The 19,347-nt window shown below is 40.9% G+C and overlaps 1 protein-coding gene across 1 annotated transcript; it reads right to left on the bottom strand.

Annotated features, from left to right (window-relative positions):
* Positions 1-1,509: 1,509 nt before the first annotated feature.
* Positions 1,510-17,967, bottom strand: LOC110530654 (carbonic anhydrase 4-like). Its single transcript, XM_021613871.2, has 8 exons — positions 17,901-17,967; positions 17,783-17,809; positions 17,428-17,598; positions 15,538-15,686; positions 13,688-13,783; positions 13,497-13,575; positions 13,165-13,328; positions 1,510-1,716 (listed from the first exon to the last, which is right to left on the bottom strand). The coding sequence occupies exons 1-8, from the start codon at positions 17,965-17,967 to the stop codon at positions 1,510-1,512; spliced, it is 960 nt and encodes a 319-aa protein (XP_021469546.2).
* Between the last annotated feature and the right edge of the window lie 1,380 nt (positions 17,968-19,347).

Here is a 19,347-nt window from a genome sequence, read left to right as displayed (position 1 = left end):
GTGGCCTAGCCAGTCTCCAGATCTCAACCCCATAGAAAATCTTTGGAGGGAGTTGAAAGTCCGTGTTGCCCAGCAACATCCCCAAAACATCACTGCTCTAGAGGAGATCTGCATGGAGGAATGGGCCAAAATACCAGCAACAGTGTGTGAAAACCTTGTGAAGACTTACAGAAAACGTTTGACCTCTGTCATTGCCAACAAAGGGTATATAACAAAATATTGAAATAAACTTTTTATTGACCAAATACTTATTTTCCACCATAATTTGCAAATAAATTCATTAAAAATCCTACAATGTGATGTTTCTGGATTTTTTTTCCCTCATTTTGTCTGTCATAGTTGAATTGTACCTTTGATGAAAATTACAGGCCTCTCATCTTTTTAAGTGGGAGAACATGCACAATTATTATTTTTTTATTTTGTATTTTTTTTAACCTTTATTTTACTAGGCAAGTCAGTTAAGAACAAATTCTTATTTTCAATGACGGCCTAGGAACAGTGGGTTAACTGCCTGTTCAGGGGCAGAACGACAGATTTGTACCTTGTCAGCTCGGGGATTCGAACTAGCAACCTTTCGGTTACTAGTCCAATGCTCTAACCACTAGGTGGCTGACTAAATACTTTTTTGCCCCACTGTAGCTTAGTTGCAGTCAAACCAGCTTATAAATGTCTGTCAATGGTATGAATACTTAGAACTGTAATACACAAACCAGCTACCCTCTGAATGGATACATAGTTTGCATTGGTGTGGATTCTCAGAAAAAGTAAGTTTCTACTGAAAAGGTTATATAAATACCAGAATTCCTATAATATCCTCCAATATTGTATATGTGCAACATATTTTGGCATAGTGGATGCTATGCTATTTGGTCTGAAGTGACTTAGAGGATTTGAGGGTGCTTTCTGAAAAATGCTGCCATAGCACCCACCACACCCATTGTTTCACCAACAGTGATGCTGGTGCTGGCTGTGGAGTAAGTAAATAAAGAAAACTAAGCAATCTCTTAAGTCAATGTCTCTCAGGATCACTTTTTGAAGTGAATTTAATGACTTTGTGTCAATAAAATTAAGTATATTTAGAATTTGTGTACTACCCTTTTAAATGGCAGTTGTTTTTACCATATAAATATGAAAACATTCATATTTACTTACATTCTGAAAACTAAATAATACTTATCAAATTATGTTAAATTAGCCTTGTACTTCCATGGAAATAATATGGATTGTACTTTGGAAAAAAACTGCACTTTATATAAAGGAACATTTTTATATTTTCTTTTAGGAAATCTAGCTAAAATAAGTAGAATTTATTTCAGACAACATGAATTACATGTCTAAATAATGATGTTTTAATAAGATTGTATTTTTCTATGATTGTTGCTTTTTCCAATAGTTTCTCCTTTGGGTAAATTTGACCCAAGTTGGTAGTTGGCGTTTGTGAAATACATTGGTAGCTTGTGGGTTAAGGGAGACATGGCAATACACTTCAGGTAAGGCGTTACTCAGACACTAAACCATCAGCAGCATCCAGGCCAGGGCCATGAGGCCCAGAGAGGAGTTCGTTGTAGAGGCTCCCGACGGTGGCAGGGCTGTGGATGAGCTGCCCTGGGTTGTCACCACCCGGCCGTTGACAGGCTTTTTGTTTCTGAAGACGTTGGTCATCAAGTCAGAGGTGGAGTTGTGGTCAATGTGCAATGTTGTGCTGAATAGATCAATCTGAGTGGAAAAGGTTAATTAATTATTGGATCATAGACGTAAGTATGACATCAGGGTGGCCCAATGGTTTACCCACTGTCAGTTCAACATCTAGTTTCAGTTGATCTGCAAAGTAACGTGAAATCAACTAAACTTTAAGGCAAATTGCTCTCCAAATAAATAAATAAATAAATAAATAAATAAATAAATAGATCACAAAAACAACTTTAATGCATATCATTGCATTGGATCAAAACAAGACACATTTCTGAAATGTGTGTACATAGGCCATATCTTAATTTGATCATCCTGTTGTTGCAGGATCCTTCCTGCAGAGTAAAACATGCAAACTTGTACGGTCTTCAATACTTTAAAAGACTTATAAAGTTTAATTTCCACTTAAACATTTCAGAGTTGATTTTCCTTACAGAAAATGTACCAACCCCTATATAAAATGTATAATTCAGATAACAATTAATACTTCCAGTTGATGCAGGACTATTTTCCTGCTGTCCGAAACTGGCTCAAATCAGGATACAGGATCTGTATGTTAATGACTTCTTGCAGAGCCAATTAATAAAGTAAATCACATAGACCAGGTTTCCATCCAACCTAAAGTACATGTCAGATATAAATGTTTTACGGCAGAAAAATTGGTCAGTAAACTTTCCAAATATCAACAAAACATAATATGTTTGCCTCTGAAGGATCTTCCATTTTTTTTCAATGTTCGCCTAAAATGAATCTAACTGCCTGTAGCTCAGGACCTGAAGCAGGGATATGCATATTCTTGATACCATTTCAAAAGGAAACACTTTGAGGTTTGTGGAAATGTAAAAAGTAATGTAGGAGAATATAACACATTTTATCTGGTAAAAGATAATAGAAAGAAAAAACTTTTTTTGTAAATGTTTTTGTACCATCTTCAAAATGCAAGAGAAAGGCCATGTATTATTCCACCCCAGCGCAATTCTGATTTTTGCCACTAGACGGCAGCAGTGTATGTGCAAAGCTTTAGACGGATCCAATGAACCTTTGCATGTATGTTCTTTTTTTTTTATCAAGACTGCCCAAATGTACCATTCCACAGTTTGGGGTCATTTTGAAATGTCCTTGTTTCCCATGAAAACATACATGAAATGAGTTGCAAAATGAATAGGAAATATAGTGAAGATATTGACAAGGTTCTAAATAATGATTTATAATTGAAAAAAAATTGTGTCCTCCAAACCTTGCTTTCGTAAAATAATCCTCCCTTTGCAACAATTACAGCCAAGTAGATCATTGACATTCCAGTTGTCAATTTGTTCAGGTAATCTGGAGAGATTTCACCCCATGCTTCCTGAAGCACCTCCCACAAATTGGATTGGCTTCCTGGGCACTTCTTATGTACCATAGGGTGAAGCTGCCCCCACAACAGCTCAATACAGTTGAGATCCGGTGACTGTGCTGGCCACACCATTATAGACAGAATACCAGCTGACTGCTTCTTCCCTAAAAAGTTATGGCATAGTTTGGAGCTGTGGTTTGGTTCATTGTCTTGTAGTATGAGGAAATTAGCTCCAATCAAGCACCGTCCATAGGGTATGGCATGGCGTTACAAAATGGAGTGATAGCCTTCCTTCTTCAAGATCCATTTTACCCTGTACAAATCTCCCATTTTACCACCCCCAGACCATCACATTGCCTCCACCATGCTTGACAGATAGCGTCAAGAACTCCAGCATCTTTTCATTTTTTCTGTGTCTCCCAAATGTTCTTCGTGATCCGAACACCTCAAACTTTGTCTGTCCATAACACTTTTTTTCCAATCTTCCTCTGTCCAGTGTCTGTGTTATTTTGCCCATCTTAATCTTTTATTGGCCAGTCTGAGATATGTATTTTTCTTTGCAACTCTGCCTAGAAGGCCAGCATCCCAGAGTCGCCTCTTCACTGTTTACGTTGAGACCGGTGTTTTCAGGTACTATTTAATGAAGCTGCCAATTGAGGACTTGTGAGGCATCGGTTTCTCAAACAAGACACTCTAATCTACTTGTCCTCTTGCTCAGTTGTGCACTGGGGCCTCCCACTCCTCTTTATATATTCTGGTTAGAGCCAGTTTGCGCTGTTCTGTGAATGGAGTAGTACACAGCGTTGTACGAGATCTTCAGTTTCTTGGCAATATCTCACATGGAATGGCCTTCATTTCTTAGTCAATAATATATTGATGAGTTTCAGTAGAAAGTTCTTATTTCTGGCCTATTTGAGCATGTAATCGAGCCCACAAATGCTGACGCTCCAGATTCTCCACTAGTCTAAAGAAGGCCTGTTTTACAGTTTTCAGCTGTGCTAACATAATTAAAAAATTGTTTTCTAATGATCAATTAGCATTTTAAAATGATAAACTTGGATTAGCTAACACAACGTTCCATTGGATGACAGGAGTGATGGTTGCTGATAATGGGCCTCTGTACTCCTATGTGGATATTCCATTCAAAATCAGCCATTTCCAGCTACAATAGTCATTTACAACATTAACAATGTCTACACTCTATTTCTGATCAATTTGATGTTATTTTAGTGGACAAAAATGTTTGATTTGTTTTTCAAAAACATGGACATTTCTCAGTGACCCCAAACTTTTGAAAGGTAGTGTAATATATATATCTATATATAGTTATAAAATAAGTACATGGGCTCCAACATACACACAAATATATATATATATATACACACACAGTGAGGGGAAAAAGTATTTAATCCCCTGCTGATTTTGTACGTTTGCCCACTGAGAAAGAAATTATCAGTCTATAATTTTAATGTTAGGTTTATTTGAACAGTGAGAGACAGAATAACAACAACAAAAAAATCCAGAAAAACGCATGTCAAAAATGTTATGAATTGATTTGCTTATTAATGAGGGAAATAAGTATTTGACCCCCTCTCAATCAGAAATATTTCTGGCTCCCAGGTGTCTTTTATGCAGGTAACGAGCTAAGATTAGGAGCACACTCTTAAAGGGAGTGCTCCTAATCTCAGTTTGTTACCTGTATAAAAGACACCTGTCCATAGAAGCAATCAATCAGATTTCAAACTCTCCCCCATGGCCAAGACCAAAGAGCTCCCCAAGGATGTCAGGGACAAGATTGTAGACCTAAACAAAGCTGGAATGGGCTACAAGACCATTGCCAAGCAGCTTGGTGAGAAGGTGACAACAGTTAGTGCGATTATTCGCAAATGGAAGAAACACAAAAGAACTTTCGATCTCCCTCGGCCTGGGGCTCCATGCAAGATCTCACCTTGTGGAGTTGCAATGATCATGAGAACGGTGAGGAATCAGTCCAGAACTACACGGGAGGATCTTGTCAATGATCTCAAGTCAGCTGGGACCGTAGTCATCAAGAAACAATTGGTAACACACTACACCGTGAAGGACTGAAATCCTGCAGCACCTGCAAGGCCCCCCTGCTCAAGAAAGCACATATACATGCCCGTCTGAAGTTTGCCAATGAACATCTGAATGATTTAGAGGACAACTGGGGGAAAGTGTTGTGGTCAGATGAGACCAAAATGGAGCTCTTTGGCATCAACTCAACTCACCGTGTTTGGAGGAGGAGTAATGCTGCCTATGACCCCAAGAACACCATCGCCACAGTCAAGCATGGAGGTGGAAACATTATGCTTTGGGGGTCTTTTTCTGCTAAGGGGACAGGACAACTTCACCGCATCAAAGGGACGATGGACGGGGCCCATGTACTGTCAAATCTTGGGTGAGAACCTCCTTCCCTCAGCCAGGGCATTGAAAATGGGTTGTGGATGGGTATTCCATCATGACAATGACCCCAAACACACGGCCAAGGCAGCAAAGGAGTGGCTCAAGAAGAAGCACAATAAGGTCCTGGAGTGGCCTAGCCAGTCTCCAGACCTTAATCCCATAGAAAATCTGTGGAGGGAGCTGAAGGTTCGAGTTGCCAAACATCAGCCTCGAAACCTTAATGACTTGGAGAAGATCTGCAAAGAGGAGTGGGACAAAATCCCTCCTGAGATGTGTGCCAACCTGGTGGCCATCTACAAGAAACGTCTGACCTCTGCGATTGGCAAAAAGGGTTCCAATTCGTCCCAAAGGTGTTTGATGAGGTTGAGGTCAGGGCTCTGTGCAGGCCAGTCAAGTTCTTCCACACCGATCTTGGAAAACCATCCTTGTATGGACCTCACTTTGTGCATTGGGGCATTGACATGATGAAACAGGAAAGGGCCTTCCCTACATAAGGGACGCAAATGACATTTGCTGTATGATTGATGAGGATCTCCATATTGTAAATGTACGGTCCCTTACTAGACATCCGCAAATGTTTTAAAATTCGCCGACGGCCTCCGGCCGTGCCCCAGGGTCAAATTTTCCGGAAAGTCATCAAATCAAGTCTCTTGGACATTTGGTTTCCATTTTATAAAATTTTCAAATTGGTCATTTTTCCTCTGTCCCAGTTAATTCCACCAGATGGTGAATGACTTCTTACTGCAAATGTACAAAACATCACCAATCATGACCATGGCCATTTCTCGAAGATGATGGCCAAAAGACTTCGAAGACAAACTTGGTGAGCATAGGTTTGGCCTAATGGGCTATTAGCCAAGAAACATCACTTTTTGAGTTAAGGACATTTATCTATCGTAATTTACGAGAAACCGTACAATTGGTGATGGTCAAAGTAATGTGTTTAACCAAAAAAGTTACAGATCCAGTTGCGGTGTGTTTAGACGAAACCGTTAAGGTGGATTTCGGAGCTCTACGAGCTTTCTGTGATTTTCTGAAATCACACACCCTCAGTCAGTCAGTTCTTAACGTAAAGACTTAAAATTCAAAATTCTGTAAGAGCCTACCCCAAGGAGGATGTGTCCACTTTCAGCTTCCTGTGTAAACCGGAAGTGCCTTAAATTGGGGTAATAGGGGCTGTTTCGAAGGGTTAAAAAGGTCATATCTTTCCTAAACTTCATATGTGTGATTAGGAAACCCTCATGAACTGTAAATCAGTCATTTCGCCCAACAGATGTCCAAGAAAATTCACACACACCAACAATTTCAGGTGTTTGGGTGACAGCGGCAGAACTATTAGGGTTAGCAGCACAATTCAACCTCAGGAACATTCCTAAGGTCCTCCCGATCTGTGCAAGCCTATCCTTGACCGTGTGGCATTAACCCTTAACAGTGAAAACAGGGTGTTTACATCAAACAGTTTGGTTTGACTTCTCTCCCCATCATTCGGGTACCGAATGACCTATCGAGCCGAAACTCGGGATTCGGGGTCGCCACAGCTACGCCTACACATAATGGATTCACAGCTAAAACGTAACTATGTGTGTTATGTTTTATTATGGTTTACACAGAAGGCAGGCACTGTGAATTTTGGGCTTGCCCTGAAATATGTGACAGTTGGCTTCTAACCAGGTTGGACAAAGTGGGTTTGGTGTTAGTTTGGTGTCAGAATTATATCTTATTGACTGATGGACGCTGACTTGCTGGCTGACTTTTGTACATTTGCAATAAGTTTAAACAGTGACAAAACATCACCAAATGGACATGATGAAATCAACACAACGAGCGATGGAGAGGAACCACTATCACTGCCCGGACAAAAAACATAAAACATATTGCAAATGGACAGCCGTGAGCCTGGTGAATGGAACGGGCTACCAGGAGCAAATTTTGAAACAGTTTTGAATGCCTTTAGGAGGGTGCAAGGGGTCCACGGCTGGGTAGGAAGCACCCCCCACCTGTGCCCATCCAATTGGGGACGCCTCTGGTCATTTTGGACGTTGTTTTTTTTTATCGTTAAAAAAATACCCACTTCTCCCTCATCATACATGACAAATAGACCTTCTAGGTCGATTCATGGCTTAACATGACCTTACCCAAACTGTTGTCACAAAGTTGGAAGCACAGAATTGTCTAGAATGTCATTATAATATACTGTATAATAGTATATGCCATTTAGCAGATGCTTTTATCCAAAGTGACTTATAGTGGCTTGCGAAAGTATTCACCCCTCTTGGCATTTTTCCTATTTTGTTGTATCATTTGATTTACACAAAATGCCTACCACTTTGAAGATGCAAAATATATTTTATTGTGAAACAAACAAGATATAAGACCAAAAAAATTAAACTTGAGTATGCATAACTACTCACCCCCCCAAAGTCAATACTTTGCAGAGCCACCTTTTGCAGCAAATACAGCTGCAAGTCTCTTGGGGTATGTCTCTATAAGCTTGGCACATCTAGCCGCTGTGATTTTTGCCAATTCTTCAGGGCAAAAGTGCTCCAGATCCGTCTAGTTGGATGGGTTCCGCAGGTGTACAGCAATCTTTAAGTCATGCCACAGATTCTCAATTGGATTGAGGTCTGGGATTTGACTAGGCCCTAACAAGACATTTAAAACCTGTTGAGTCTACCCCTTCCTTTTTCGAACATTCTGTTAAAAATCGTGCAACATTTCAGCGTCCTGCTACTCATGCCAGGAATATAGTATATGCATATGATTAGTATGTGTGGATAGAAAACACTCTGAAGTTTCTAAAACTGGTTAAATCACGGCTGTGACTATAACAGAGCGTGTGTTTCATCGAAAAGCGCAAGAAAAACTGGTCACTGAAAACTGAAAAAAATATCCATGCGCCACTTGCATGTATTGTTTAAGGGGCACCAAATTAAATAGGGCGGAGATTGCAATTCCTACAGCTTCCACACGATGTAGCCAAAAACGTCATTTTCATTGACAAAAATCCTTTGTGTCATGACAAATAGATCCTTCATTCCATCCAGCCTACAGCAATCGATTTTGGAAGAGAGAAAAAGGGACATTGTTTTCTTGAGTAGCTGCTATTGAATACAGATCGCCCAGTGATCAATTTGATCGCTTATTAACGTTTACAAATACCTAAAGTTGGGTTACAAAAGTAGGTTGAAGTGTTTTGTCAAAGAATATAGGCAACTTATATAATTTTTTAAAATGACGTTGCGTGTTGGAAGATAGCTTTTTTCCTGAACCAGACAGGCTATACAAATGGATATTTTGGGCATACATGGATGGATTTAATGGGGAAAAAGACCCAATTGTGATATTTATGGAAAATATAGGAGTGCCAACAAAGAATATCATCAAAGGTAATGAATGTTTTATATTTTATTTCTGCGTTTTGTGTAGCGCCGGCTACGCTAATTATTTTGTTTACGTCCCCTTCAGGTATATTGGGGTGTTGCATGCTATCAGATAATAGCTTCTCATGCTTTCGCGGAAAAGCATTTTAAAAATATGACTTGTTGGCTAGATTCACAATGAGTGTAGCTTTAATTCAATACCCTGCATGTGTGTTTTAATGAACGTTTGAGTTTTAATGAGTACATTTAGCATTTAGCGTAGCACATTTGCATTTCCAGGTCTGCGTCTCAAGTAGGATCAACAGGTTAAATTTTTCCCCTTAAACAACTCGAGTGTTGCTTTAGCAGTATGCTTAAGGTCATTGTTCTGCTGGAGGGTGAACCTCCCTTCCAGTCTAAAATTTCTGGAAGACTGAAACAGGTTTCCCTCAATAATTTCCCTGTATTTAGCGCCATCCATCATTCCTTCAATTCTGACCAGTTTCCCAGATCCTGACGATGATTAACATCCCCACAGCATGATGCTGCCGCCACCATGCTTCACTGTGGGGATGTGTTCTCGGGGTGATGAGATGTTGGGTTTGCGTCAGAAATAATATTTTCCTTGACTGCCAAAAAGCAAAATTTTAGTCTCATCTGACGGGAGTACCTTCTTCCATATGTTTGGGGAGTCTCCCACATGCCTTTTGGTGAACACCAAACGTGTTTGCTTATTTTTTTCTTGAAGCAATGGCTTTTTTTCTGGCCACTCTTCTGTAAAGCCCAGCTCTGTGGAGTGTACGGCTTAAAGTGATCCAATGGACAGATACTCCAATCTCCGCTATGGAGCTTTGCAGCTCCTTCAGGGTTATCGTTGGTCTCTTTGTTGCCTCTGATTAATAATGCCCTCCTTGCCTGGTCCGGGAGTTTGGTGGGTGGCCCTCTCTTGGCAGGTTTGCTGTGATGCTATATTCTTAAAAAAAATGTAATAATGGATTTAATGGTGCTCCGTGGGATGTTCAAAGTTTCAGATTTTTTTTAAAGCCCAACCATGATCTGTACTTCTCCTGTGGTGGTTCATATCTTTATTATCAAATGAGGAGAGACAAACTTATCACACAAGCCAGAGTTACACTTAAACTAAATCTTTAATAGTGAGAGCTTTGCAATAGCAATGGCTTGTCAACGAAACACCGTCTTTTTGATGATTCGTTGAGAGAGGCGAGACAAAAGTACAAAGGTCTTTCATAGCCAAGATCCACCCCCTAGTCAACATAACAAACCACAGATGTTTTGAACGAGTCACAAGGTAAGATGTTTTAAATGAGAATTGAGTATCCCGTTGCCAGACAGCATTCGCTATAAATTATCATTCAGTTTGGCCCCTAATTGCACAAAAACACCAACTCATCCAATCGCATAAATCAATTGTCAACTCCAGATACTCCCATCTCAAGTAAAACTACTTCTTGACCCTACTCCTGGACAAGCTCACTGAGGGTAGTGAGCCTCTAGGTCATACACTATCCCAGGAGAAGTGCAACATCAGAGATGACATACAATGGTTCCAGACACTACCACACACATCCCCAATGCCAAAGGAGGGAGTGACTGGCACACAGACATTGTAGAGACAAGTAATTGGTTCCCCAACACGCCATCCCTTCACATGGTTTACAAATAGGTAGTCACATTCACATAAGAAGACAATGTTCCCTCCTGTCCTCTTCCCTTTCTGATATTCTGCACCAGGGACATGTGAAATATAAGTCTGACCTCTCCCCTCTCTGGGCTCCAGGTGACTGAGCCCCAGCTGAGGGAAGACGTGCAACTGCCAACACCAGAGTCCGAAGGGATACATTCTAGTAACAAGCATATTATGCAGATAAGACTGTTTCTGTTACACAACTTATTCTGATTCTTCCGCCACACTCCACAACTTTGTCCCTGACCTTTTTGGAGAGCTCCATGGTCTTCATAGTGCCGCTTGCTTGGTGGTGCCCCTTGCTTAGTTGTGTTGCAGTCTCTGGAGCCTTTCAGAACAGGTGTATATATACTGAGATCATGTGACAGATCATGTGACACACAGGTGGACTTTATTTAACTAATGTTGAACTATTTGACGGTAATTGGTTGCACCAGATCTTATTTAGGGGATTTTTAGTAAAGGGTGCATATGTATTCAGCCCCACCACTTTTCCGTAAAAATAGGTAATTTTTTTCATTTCACTTCACCAATTTGGATTATTTTGTGCATGTCCATTACATGAAATCCAAATAAAAAATCTATTTAAATTACAGGCTGTAATGGAAGAAAATAGGAAAAACGCCAAGGGGGTGAACACTTTTGCAAGGCACTGTACAGTCATGAAAGCATACATTTTACATATGAGTGGTCAAGGGACATGAACCCACTACCCTAATATTACAAGAACCATGTTCTACCAACTGATTTACAGTACAAAGGACCAGTAGCGTTAAAACTTCCCGTCGCTGGAACTAAGGGGCCCTTACCATGAAAAACAGCCCCAGACCACTATCTCCTTCCTGTTTGGCTTTGTCCAAACAGTATCATCGGATGGGGCCACATTGTCTCCTGACCCCTCCTGTCTCAGCCTCCAGTATTTATGCTGCAGTAGTTTATGTGTCGGGGCCTAGGGTCAGTTTGATATATCAGGAGTACTTCTCCTGTCCTATCCGGTGTCCTGTGTGAATTTAAGTATGCTCTCTCTAATTCTAATTCTAATTCTGCTTTCAGAGACAGTTTGGAACTCGGTAGTGAGTGTTACAACCAGATGATTTTTACGTGCTACTCGCTACTCGGCGGTCCTGTTCTGTGACCTTGGGTGGCTGAGCCATGGTTGCTCCTAGACATTTCCACTTCACAATAATTGCACTCACAGTTGACCGGGCATCTCTAGCAGGGCAGAAAATTGAGGAACTGACTTGTTGGAAAGGTGGCATCCTATGACGGTGCCACTTTAAAAGTCACTGAGCTGTACAGTAAGGCCCTTCTACTGCCAATGTTTGTTTTTGGAGATTGCATGGCTGTGTGCTCGATTTTATACACCTGTCAGCAACGGGTGTGGCTGAAGTAGCCGAAGGGGTGTCCAAATACTTTTTTATATATAGTGTCTATATACAGTATATGTATACACAGTTCCTTCAGAAAGTATTCAGACCCCTTGACTTTTTACACATTTTGTTACATTACAGCCTTAACAACATAATCCTCGAGATGTTCCTACAACTTGATTGGAGTGATTTGGAAACCTGTCTATATTAGGTCCCAGAGTTGACAATGCATGTCAGAGCAAAACCAAGCCATGAGGTCGAAGGAATTGTCTGTAGAGCTCTGGCATAGGATTGTGTCGAGGCACAGATCTGGGGGAAGAGTACCAAAACCAAAACATTTCTGCAATATTGACGGTCCCCAAGAACACAGAACCTTCCAGAAGGATAACCATCTCTGCAGCACTCCACCAATCAGGCCTTTATGGTAGAGTGGTCAGATCGAAGCCAATCCCCAGTAAAAGGCACATGACAGCCTGCTTGGAGTTTGCCACAAGGCACCTAAAGACTTTGGCCTGAATGCCAAGTGTCACGTCCGGAGGAAACCTGGCACCACCCCTAAGGTGAAGCATGGTGGTGGCAGCATCATAGTGTGTGGATGTTTTTCAGCGGCAGGGACTGATATATAGTCAGGATTGAGACAAAGATGAACGAAGCAATGTACAGAGAGATTCTTGATGATAACCTGCTCCATAGCGCTCAGGACCACAGAATGGGGTGAAGGTTCACCTTCCAACAGGACAACAACCCTAAGCACACAGCCAAGACAATGCAGGAAAGACTTTGGGACATGTCTCTGAATGTCCTTGTGTGGCCCAGCCACAGTCCGGACTCGAACCCGATCGAACATCTCTGGAGAGACCTGAAAATAGCTGTGCAGCAACGATCCCCATCCAACCTGAAAGCGCTTGAGAGGATCTGCAGAGATGAATGGGAGAAACTCCCCAAATACAGGTGTGACGAGCTTGTAGCATCATGCCTAAGAAGACTCGATGCTGTAATCACTGCCAATGGTGCTTTAACAAAGTACTGAGTAAATGTGATATTTCCGTTTTTCTAATTATTTAAAAATAGATATTTTCGTATTGTGTAGATTGATGAGAGGAAAAAACCATTTCAAAATGTAAGCCTGTAACTTAACAAAATGTGGAAAAAGTCAAGGGGTCTGAATACTTTCCAAAGGCACCACATATATATATATATATATATATATATATATTTTAAAACAATTCTAGGATGTATAAATGTTATTCAGTTTATTGTGAAATTGTTTCACAAACTCACCAAGTCCTGGCTGACTTTGATAGGGTCCTTGAACACGGTCCAAACCACAGCCTCGTTGCAATTTGGAGTGGTCAGGGAGCCAAGGTAACGGTAGTATTTGGTACGGTCCACCCCTTCCAGGAGCTCATCCAATGAAATAGCATGAGTAATGTTCACAATATCATCTTGAGGAAGAGAGAACGAAAAAACGTAAATAAAATCATATGCTACTGAAATTGAACAATAAAATCACTCATTTTGAATTCAAAGAGAAAAACAAATCCCTCTTCCTAACTTTATTTTGAGGAAGTAGTTCTTGATCAAATCAGAACCAGTCAAATCTCTCCTCTCACCTTTTAGTGTGATGTTGGCCAAGTAGGATGTCAGAGTATTCCAGGCTGCTGGTGAACCAGTCACATTGCCTGGTACGGGCTGTTGCAAAAACATCACTTTAATAACAAAAAACAGCAATAAAACATGGAAATGCCCAATCTAAAATGGAAAAATGGATGCCATTTCTAGGAAGGTTAAAGCATCCTCTCACCTCTATGAAGAAGCCAAGAGCAGCGAGTCCCGTGCTGTCTGTAAAGGCCATGGTCGTGTTACCGTTGTGCGAAGACTTTGCATTTACTATGTGCAACTGAAAGGTGAAGCATAACAGTTGATCTAAAAAGTTATCTGAATCCACTGGAAAATTAAAATGTTGTAATGATACATTTAAAAAGGTAGGAGGAGGAATAGAACTTATAAATGCCTCATAAGTTCAGGTCAACCGTCAGACTATTGCACTATCTATGAAAATCTGAGAGTGGTAACGTTTACCCATTAGTCAGTTTTCTAGTAAACCAAGTTGCGTGGGGGGGGGGGGGGGGGGGGGGTTGTAGCCAAAGGACAGCCAAAGGACAGCTAGTTTTCCTCTTCCTCCGGTTCTCACCTCCCTCTATAGACATACACAGTAATTATGACAACTCCTTGATGATGTCCTCCAACCTAACAGAGCTCTTGCTCTGTCATGTTGTCCACCCAATAAATGGATCAGATAATTAATCTCGTACTGAAAGCATACGCTACATCTAGCTAACGCTGCAGTGCATAACATGTGGGGAGTAGTTTACTCAAAGAGAGAGAAAGACAATAGTTGAACAGCTTTGAAAAAATGTATTTCTTCAAAAATGAAGGAGAAGAAAGAGAGGGGTTTGAGAGCGAGCTAGCTAGCTATTTAAAAAAAATGTTCACATTCACTGTCACTTACTTAGCTAGCAAATGCAGCTAGCTCGTTAAATCTACTCAAACAGAGAGGGATGTAATGTTAGCTAGCTGGCTATGGCTATCCAACACTGGAACTCTTCCAAGTCAAGGTAAGCTTTTGTTTTTATTAATTTATTGTAACTGCTAAACTGCTTTCTGACTGTACACTGTACTAGATGATTGCATGATTGTAGCAGGTTTACTAATGCTTTAGTTCTAGTAGCTATGCTGACTATGACATTAGCTAATATGGTGACAACGATGTAGGCTGTGTGTAGTGGTTTAGCGGTTATGATATGAAGGTTTTTCTTGGAAAGGTTTTTTCGCCTGGTTACAGACAGCTGATGTGTTGTCCACTGAAGTCCACAAGCGAATAGAAAAGGTGAGTGGAGGAGAGCACTTAGATGTGCGAAGGAACAATACAATGAGCAAATGAGTCATGCTGTTTATGTGGCTGCTTGAAAGTGAACTGTGTTTGTGTGTGATCAGGGGTGTATTTATACTGCCGATTCTGTTGAAAAAAATGCTTCTTAAACAGAAGCAAACAGAATGAAACAGGGCTAAAAATACCTGCATTTGTCCAATAGAAACTCTTGTTTGCAACTTATGGACTAAGGATTACACCCTAGATCAGCTATATGCAGGCAAGAGTGTGCAAGGCAGTATTGAATGTGTCACTGTCTGTCACATCTCAACATTTTCTCTCAACCTGTGCACCTACTGTACGTTGTAAACACTTTATTCATAGGCTAGAGTATCATGTAGTAGCCTAAACCTATTGTGTTACATTGAGCTTGGTGAATGGAAAATAAATGACAGTCATCCAATATGCTATAATAGAAATAAGGCCATGCTCATAATTTGTGTTAATCGTCCTCCCTCATCTTAAATGGCACCATCAGTATGAGAAGTGTCACCCCATGTGACATGGGCTACATTCAGATTCTCTACCCTTCTCCATAACTGTACTCATACACTTCCTTTCATGAATTTAAAAGGAATGGACTAGAGTTTGCAATATAGTGGAAACTCCCTCCAGCCATGCTTGCATCAATCCATGAAAGAGTGGGGAGTGAATGAGGGGACACTTCTGGAGAAAGATAGAGAATCAGAACGCAGCAATGTCGTGTTGAACCTTCCAAATACCTCCATGGGGTAGCGGGTTCCATCCACTGTGTGCTCTGACCCAGGTACTGAGGTACCATTCCCCCAGTGGAGGTGAAAGTGCAGGCTGTCATAGGCCTCAGACAGTGCCCCACCTGTAACCTGGACTCCACTCGTCAGCTTGACTTTGACTGAAAGAAAGAAAACACCAACAAAACGAGAGGAATTAGTTCAATTTCGAACAAATTCCATGTTTGGTAGGTACAGTGCATTTGGAAAGTATTCAGATTCAGACCTTTTCCACATTTTGTTAGTTACAGCCTTATTCTAAAAGATAATACATTTTTAAAAATGTCCTCAAGCTACACACACTACCCATAATGACAAAGTGAAAACTGCTTTTTTGAATTTTGCAAATGTATTAAAAATTTAAAACTGAAATACCCTATTTACATACGTATTCAGACCCTTTGATATGAGACTCGAAATTGAGCTCAGTTGCATCCTGTTTCCATTGAGCATCATTGAGATGTTTCTAAAAATTGAATGGTGTACACCTGTGGTAATTTCAATTGATTGGACATGATGTGGAAAGGCACACACCTGTCTATATAAGGTCCCACAGTTGACAGTGCATGTTGATAGTGCACGGTTGCATGTTGACAGTGCACAGTTGACAAACCAAGCCATGAGGTCGAAGGAAATTGTCATAGAGCTCCGGGACAGGATTGTGTCGAGGCACAGATCTGAGGAAGGGTACCAAAAAATGTCTATAGCAGTGAAGGTCCCGAAGAACACAGTGGCCTCCATCGTTCTTAAAAGGAAGAAGTTTGGAACCACCAAGATTCTTCCTAAAGCTGGGTGCCCAGCAAAACTGGGCAATCAGAGGAAAAGGGCCTAGGTCAGGGAGGTGACCAAGAATCCGATGGTCACTCTGACAGAGCTCCAGAGTTCTTTTATGGAAATGGGAGAACCTTCCAGAAGGACAACCATCTCTGATGCACTCCACCAATCAGGCCTTTATGTTGGAGTGGCCAAACGGAAGTCACTCCTCAGTAAAAGGCACATGGCAGCCCAAAAGGCACCTAAAGACTGTCAGACAATGAGAAATATGATTCTCTGGACTAATGAAACCAAGATTGAACTCTTGGGCCTGAATGCTAAGCGTCACAACTGGAGGCTACCTGACATCATCCCTATGGTGAAGCATGGTGGTGGCCGCATCATGCTTTGGGATGCGGTAGGGACTGGGAGAATAGTCAGGATTGTGGGAAAGATTAATGGAGCAAAGTACAGAGAGATCCTTGGTGAAAACCTGTGAGAGTTATCAGGATCTTAGACTGGGGGCTATGGTTCACCTTCCAACAGGACAACGACCCTAAGCACACAGTCAAGACAAGGCAGGAGTAGACAAGTCTCTGAATGTCCTTGAGTGGCACAGCCAGAGCCTAGACTTGACCCGATCTAACATCTCTGGAAATACCTGAAAATAGCTGTGCAGCGACGCACCCCCATCCAACCTGACAGAGCTTGAGAGTAACTGCAGAGAAGAATGGGAGGAACTTCACAAATACAGGTGTGCCAAACTTGTAGCGTCATACCCAAGAAGACTTGAGGCTGTAATCGCTGCCAAAGGTGCGTCAAGAAAGTACTGAGTAAATGGTCTGAATACTTATGTAAATGTGATATTTCCGTATTGTTTTTTTTTAATACATTTGCAAAAAATGTCTGTTTATTATGGGATATTGTGTAGATTGATAAGAGTAAAAAACTATTTAATCAATTTTAGAATAAGGCTGTAATGTAAGAAAAAAAGTCAAGGGGTCTGAATATTTTCCCGAATGCACTATTTCTACCAAACCAGGAATTTTCCTCAAGTGGGGACTTTCAGTCTATGGATTGAGAGGCAAGGCATCCATCAATTCGCCTCACCTGTTTTGCCAGTGTTCTTGATCTTGTTCATTGTATAATTGTCTCCGTATTTGGTGAAGGTGAAGGCAGTCAGGGTTTCATCGCCCACTGCTGATGCAGAGACGATGTTGATGGGAGACTGTCGCGATCCATTGCAATGTTCTGAGGCAATGGTGGACCAAGTGGTGTCATCTTAACATGGAATCAATCATACCATGGTGTCAATGTATCGTATGTTTATAAGGGTCACATTATATGCTAACACATTAATTCTGTAGTCTGTTATCCACCACCATCACAATCATTTCAAAGCAAATGCTTCATGTACAATTTGTGAATAAAAACACTGTAACCAGTGGGTAAAACAAATACTTACCACAGCTAGGATCATGGTAACACCACGCTGATAAAAAGGGAAAAAGTTATGCAAAGTGTCTCAAAAATAATAGTAGAAGACAGTCACAGGGCAACAAAATAATATAATAATCACTTACAACCACCTGCAGCACTGATTGCAGTGAGGACAAATAGAGCTGCATTGATAACCACAAGTCCATTCATCTGAAAGCAAGGAAACGGCAATTATAAATGAAGCCGGACATCCATTTTACTTTTATTTCAATATCCACAGACGTCCAGTTTTGATCCAGTATGGACCAGCCTTGATTTCAATGTCCACAATATCTACAACGTCCAAAAACATAGACGTCTGTGATTGGTTCAGATTTGGTCCTGTCCGGACCAGCCTTGATTTGACGCAAACATAGACGTCTATGTTTGTGGACGTTGCGGACGTTATGGATGCTAAAATCAAGGCCATCTGTGGATGTTGAAATCAAGTCCAGGGTGGACTGACCCAATTTCAACCACCTTTTAACATCCTTGGCAAGTTTGGTCTCTACTCAACTATGCTCTACTGTACTGCCATGTACTGTACTAACTCTTTAAACACAGACATTTATGATTGGTTCAGATTTGGTCAACCAAATTTGGTCTTGTTCGGGGGTGGAGCTCATTAGTATAATACGCAGTGTTCTTTGCAAGTGTTTATCTTACATTTACATTTTGGGCATTTAGCAGACTCTCTTAACGAGAGCGACTTACAGTCAGTGCATTCAACGGTAATGCTTCATTTAAGAGGTCCTTATTACAGTGCAATTACCCATTTACATCATACTGTTCAGGAAGGAGACGTGTTCTGTCTCCTAGAGATGAATGTACTTTGGTGCGAAAAGAGCAAATCAATCGCAGAACAACATGAATATCCTGGAGGAAACAAGTGCAACACTATCTTTTTACCTTTATTTAACTAGGCAAGTCAGTTAAGAACAAATTCTTATTTTCAATGACGGCCTAGGAACAGTGGGTTAACTGCCTTGTTCAGGGGCAGAACGACAGATTTGTACCTCGTCAGCTTGGGGGTTTGAACTTGCAACCTTTCGGTTACTGGCCCAACGCGTATCCTGCGTTGGCAAATTGCGCTGTCAAGACACTGATCCCCTTTGCAACCACCTACCTATGTGAGAGTGGATTCTCAGCCCTCACTAGCATAAAAACTAAATAAAGGCACAGACTGTGTGTGGGAAATGATTCAAGCCTGAGACTCTCTCCAATACAACCCAACATTGCAGAGTTATTTGCATCCATTCAAGCACACCCTTATCATTGATCTGTGGTGAGTTTTTCACAATTTTCCATGAGCAAATGAAGTTTTATATGTAAGATGGCTAAATAAAGAGAAAAATGATGTATTATTATTATATTATTTGTGTCCTGGTCCTATAAGAGCTCTTTGTCACTTCCCACGAGCCGGGTTGTGACAAAAACTCACACTCATTCTTATGTTTATAAATGTATCGTATAGTGTGTGTGTGGCAGGCTTATAATGATGGCAAAAAACAACATTTGACCATAAAAAGTTTGGGAACCACTGTATTATAT

The sequence above is a fragment of the Oncorhynchus mykiss genome, chromosome 8 (assembly GCF_013265735.2).
Source record: "Oncorhynchus mykiss isolate Arlee chromosome 8, USDA_OmykA_1.1, whole genome shotgun sequence".
Lineage (NCBI taxonomy): Eukaryota > Metazoa > Chordata > Actinopteri > Salmoniformes > Salmonidae > Oncorhynchus > Oncorhynchus mykiss.
This window is presented reverse-complemented; position numbering and strand designations above follow the sequence as displayed.

Excerpts from the sequence above, each read along its gene's own strand:
- LOC110530654 (XM_021613871.2), bottom strand. The coding sequence starts at position 17,967 with ATGAATGGACTTGTGGTTATCAATGCAGCTCTATTTGTCCTCACTGCA. Across the intron at positions 17,810-17,900 it reads AATCAGTGCTGCAGGTGGTT|CGTGGTGTTACCATGATCCT; the intron begins GTAAGTGATTAT and ends CCTTTTTATCAG. Across the intron at positions 1,717-13,164 it reads TCAAAGTCAGCCAGGACTTG|ATTGATCTATTCAGCACAAC; the intron begins GTGAGTTTGTGA and ends TTTTCCACTCAG.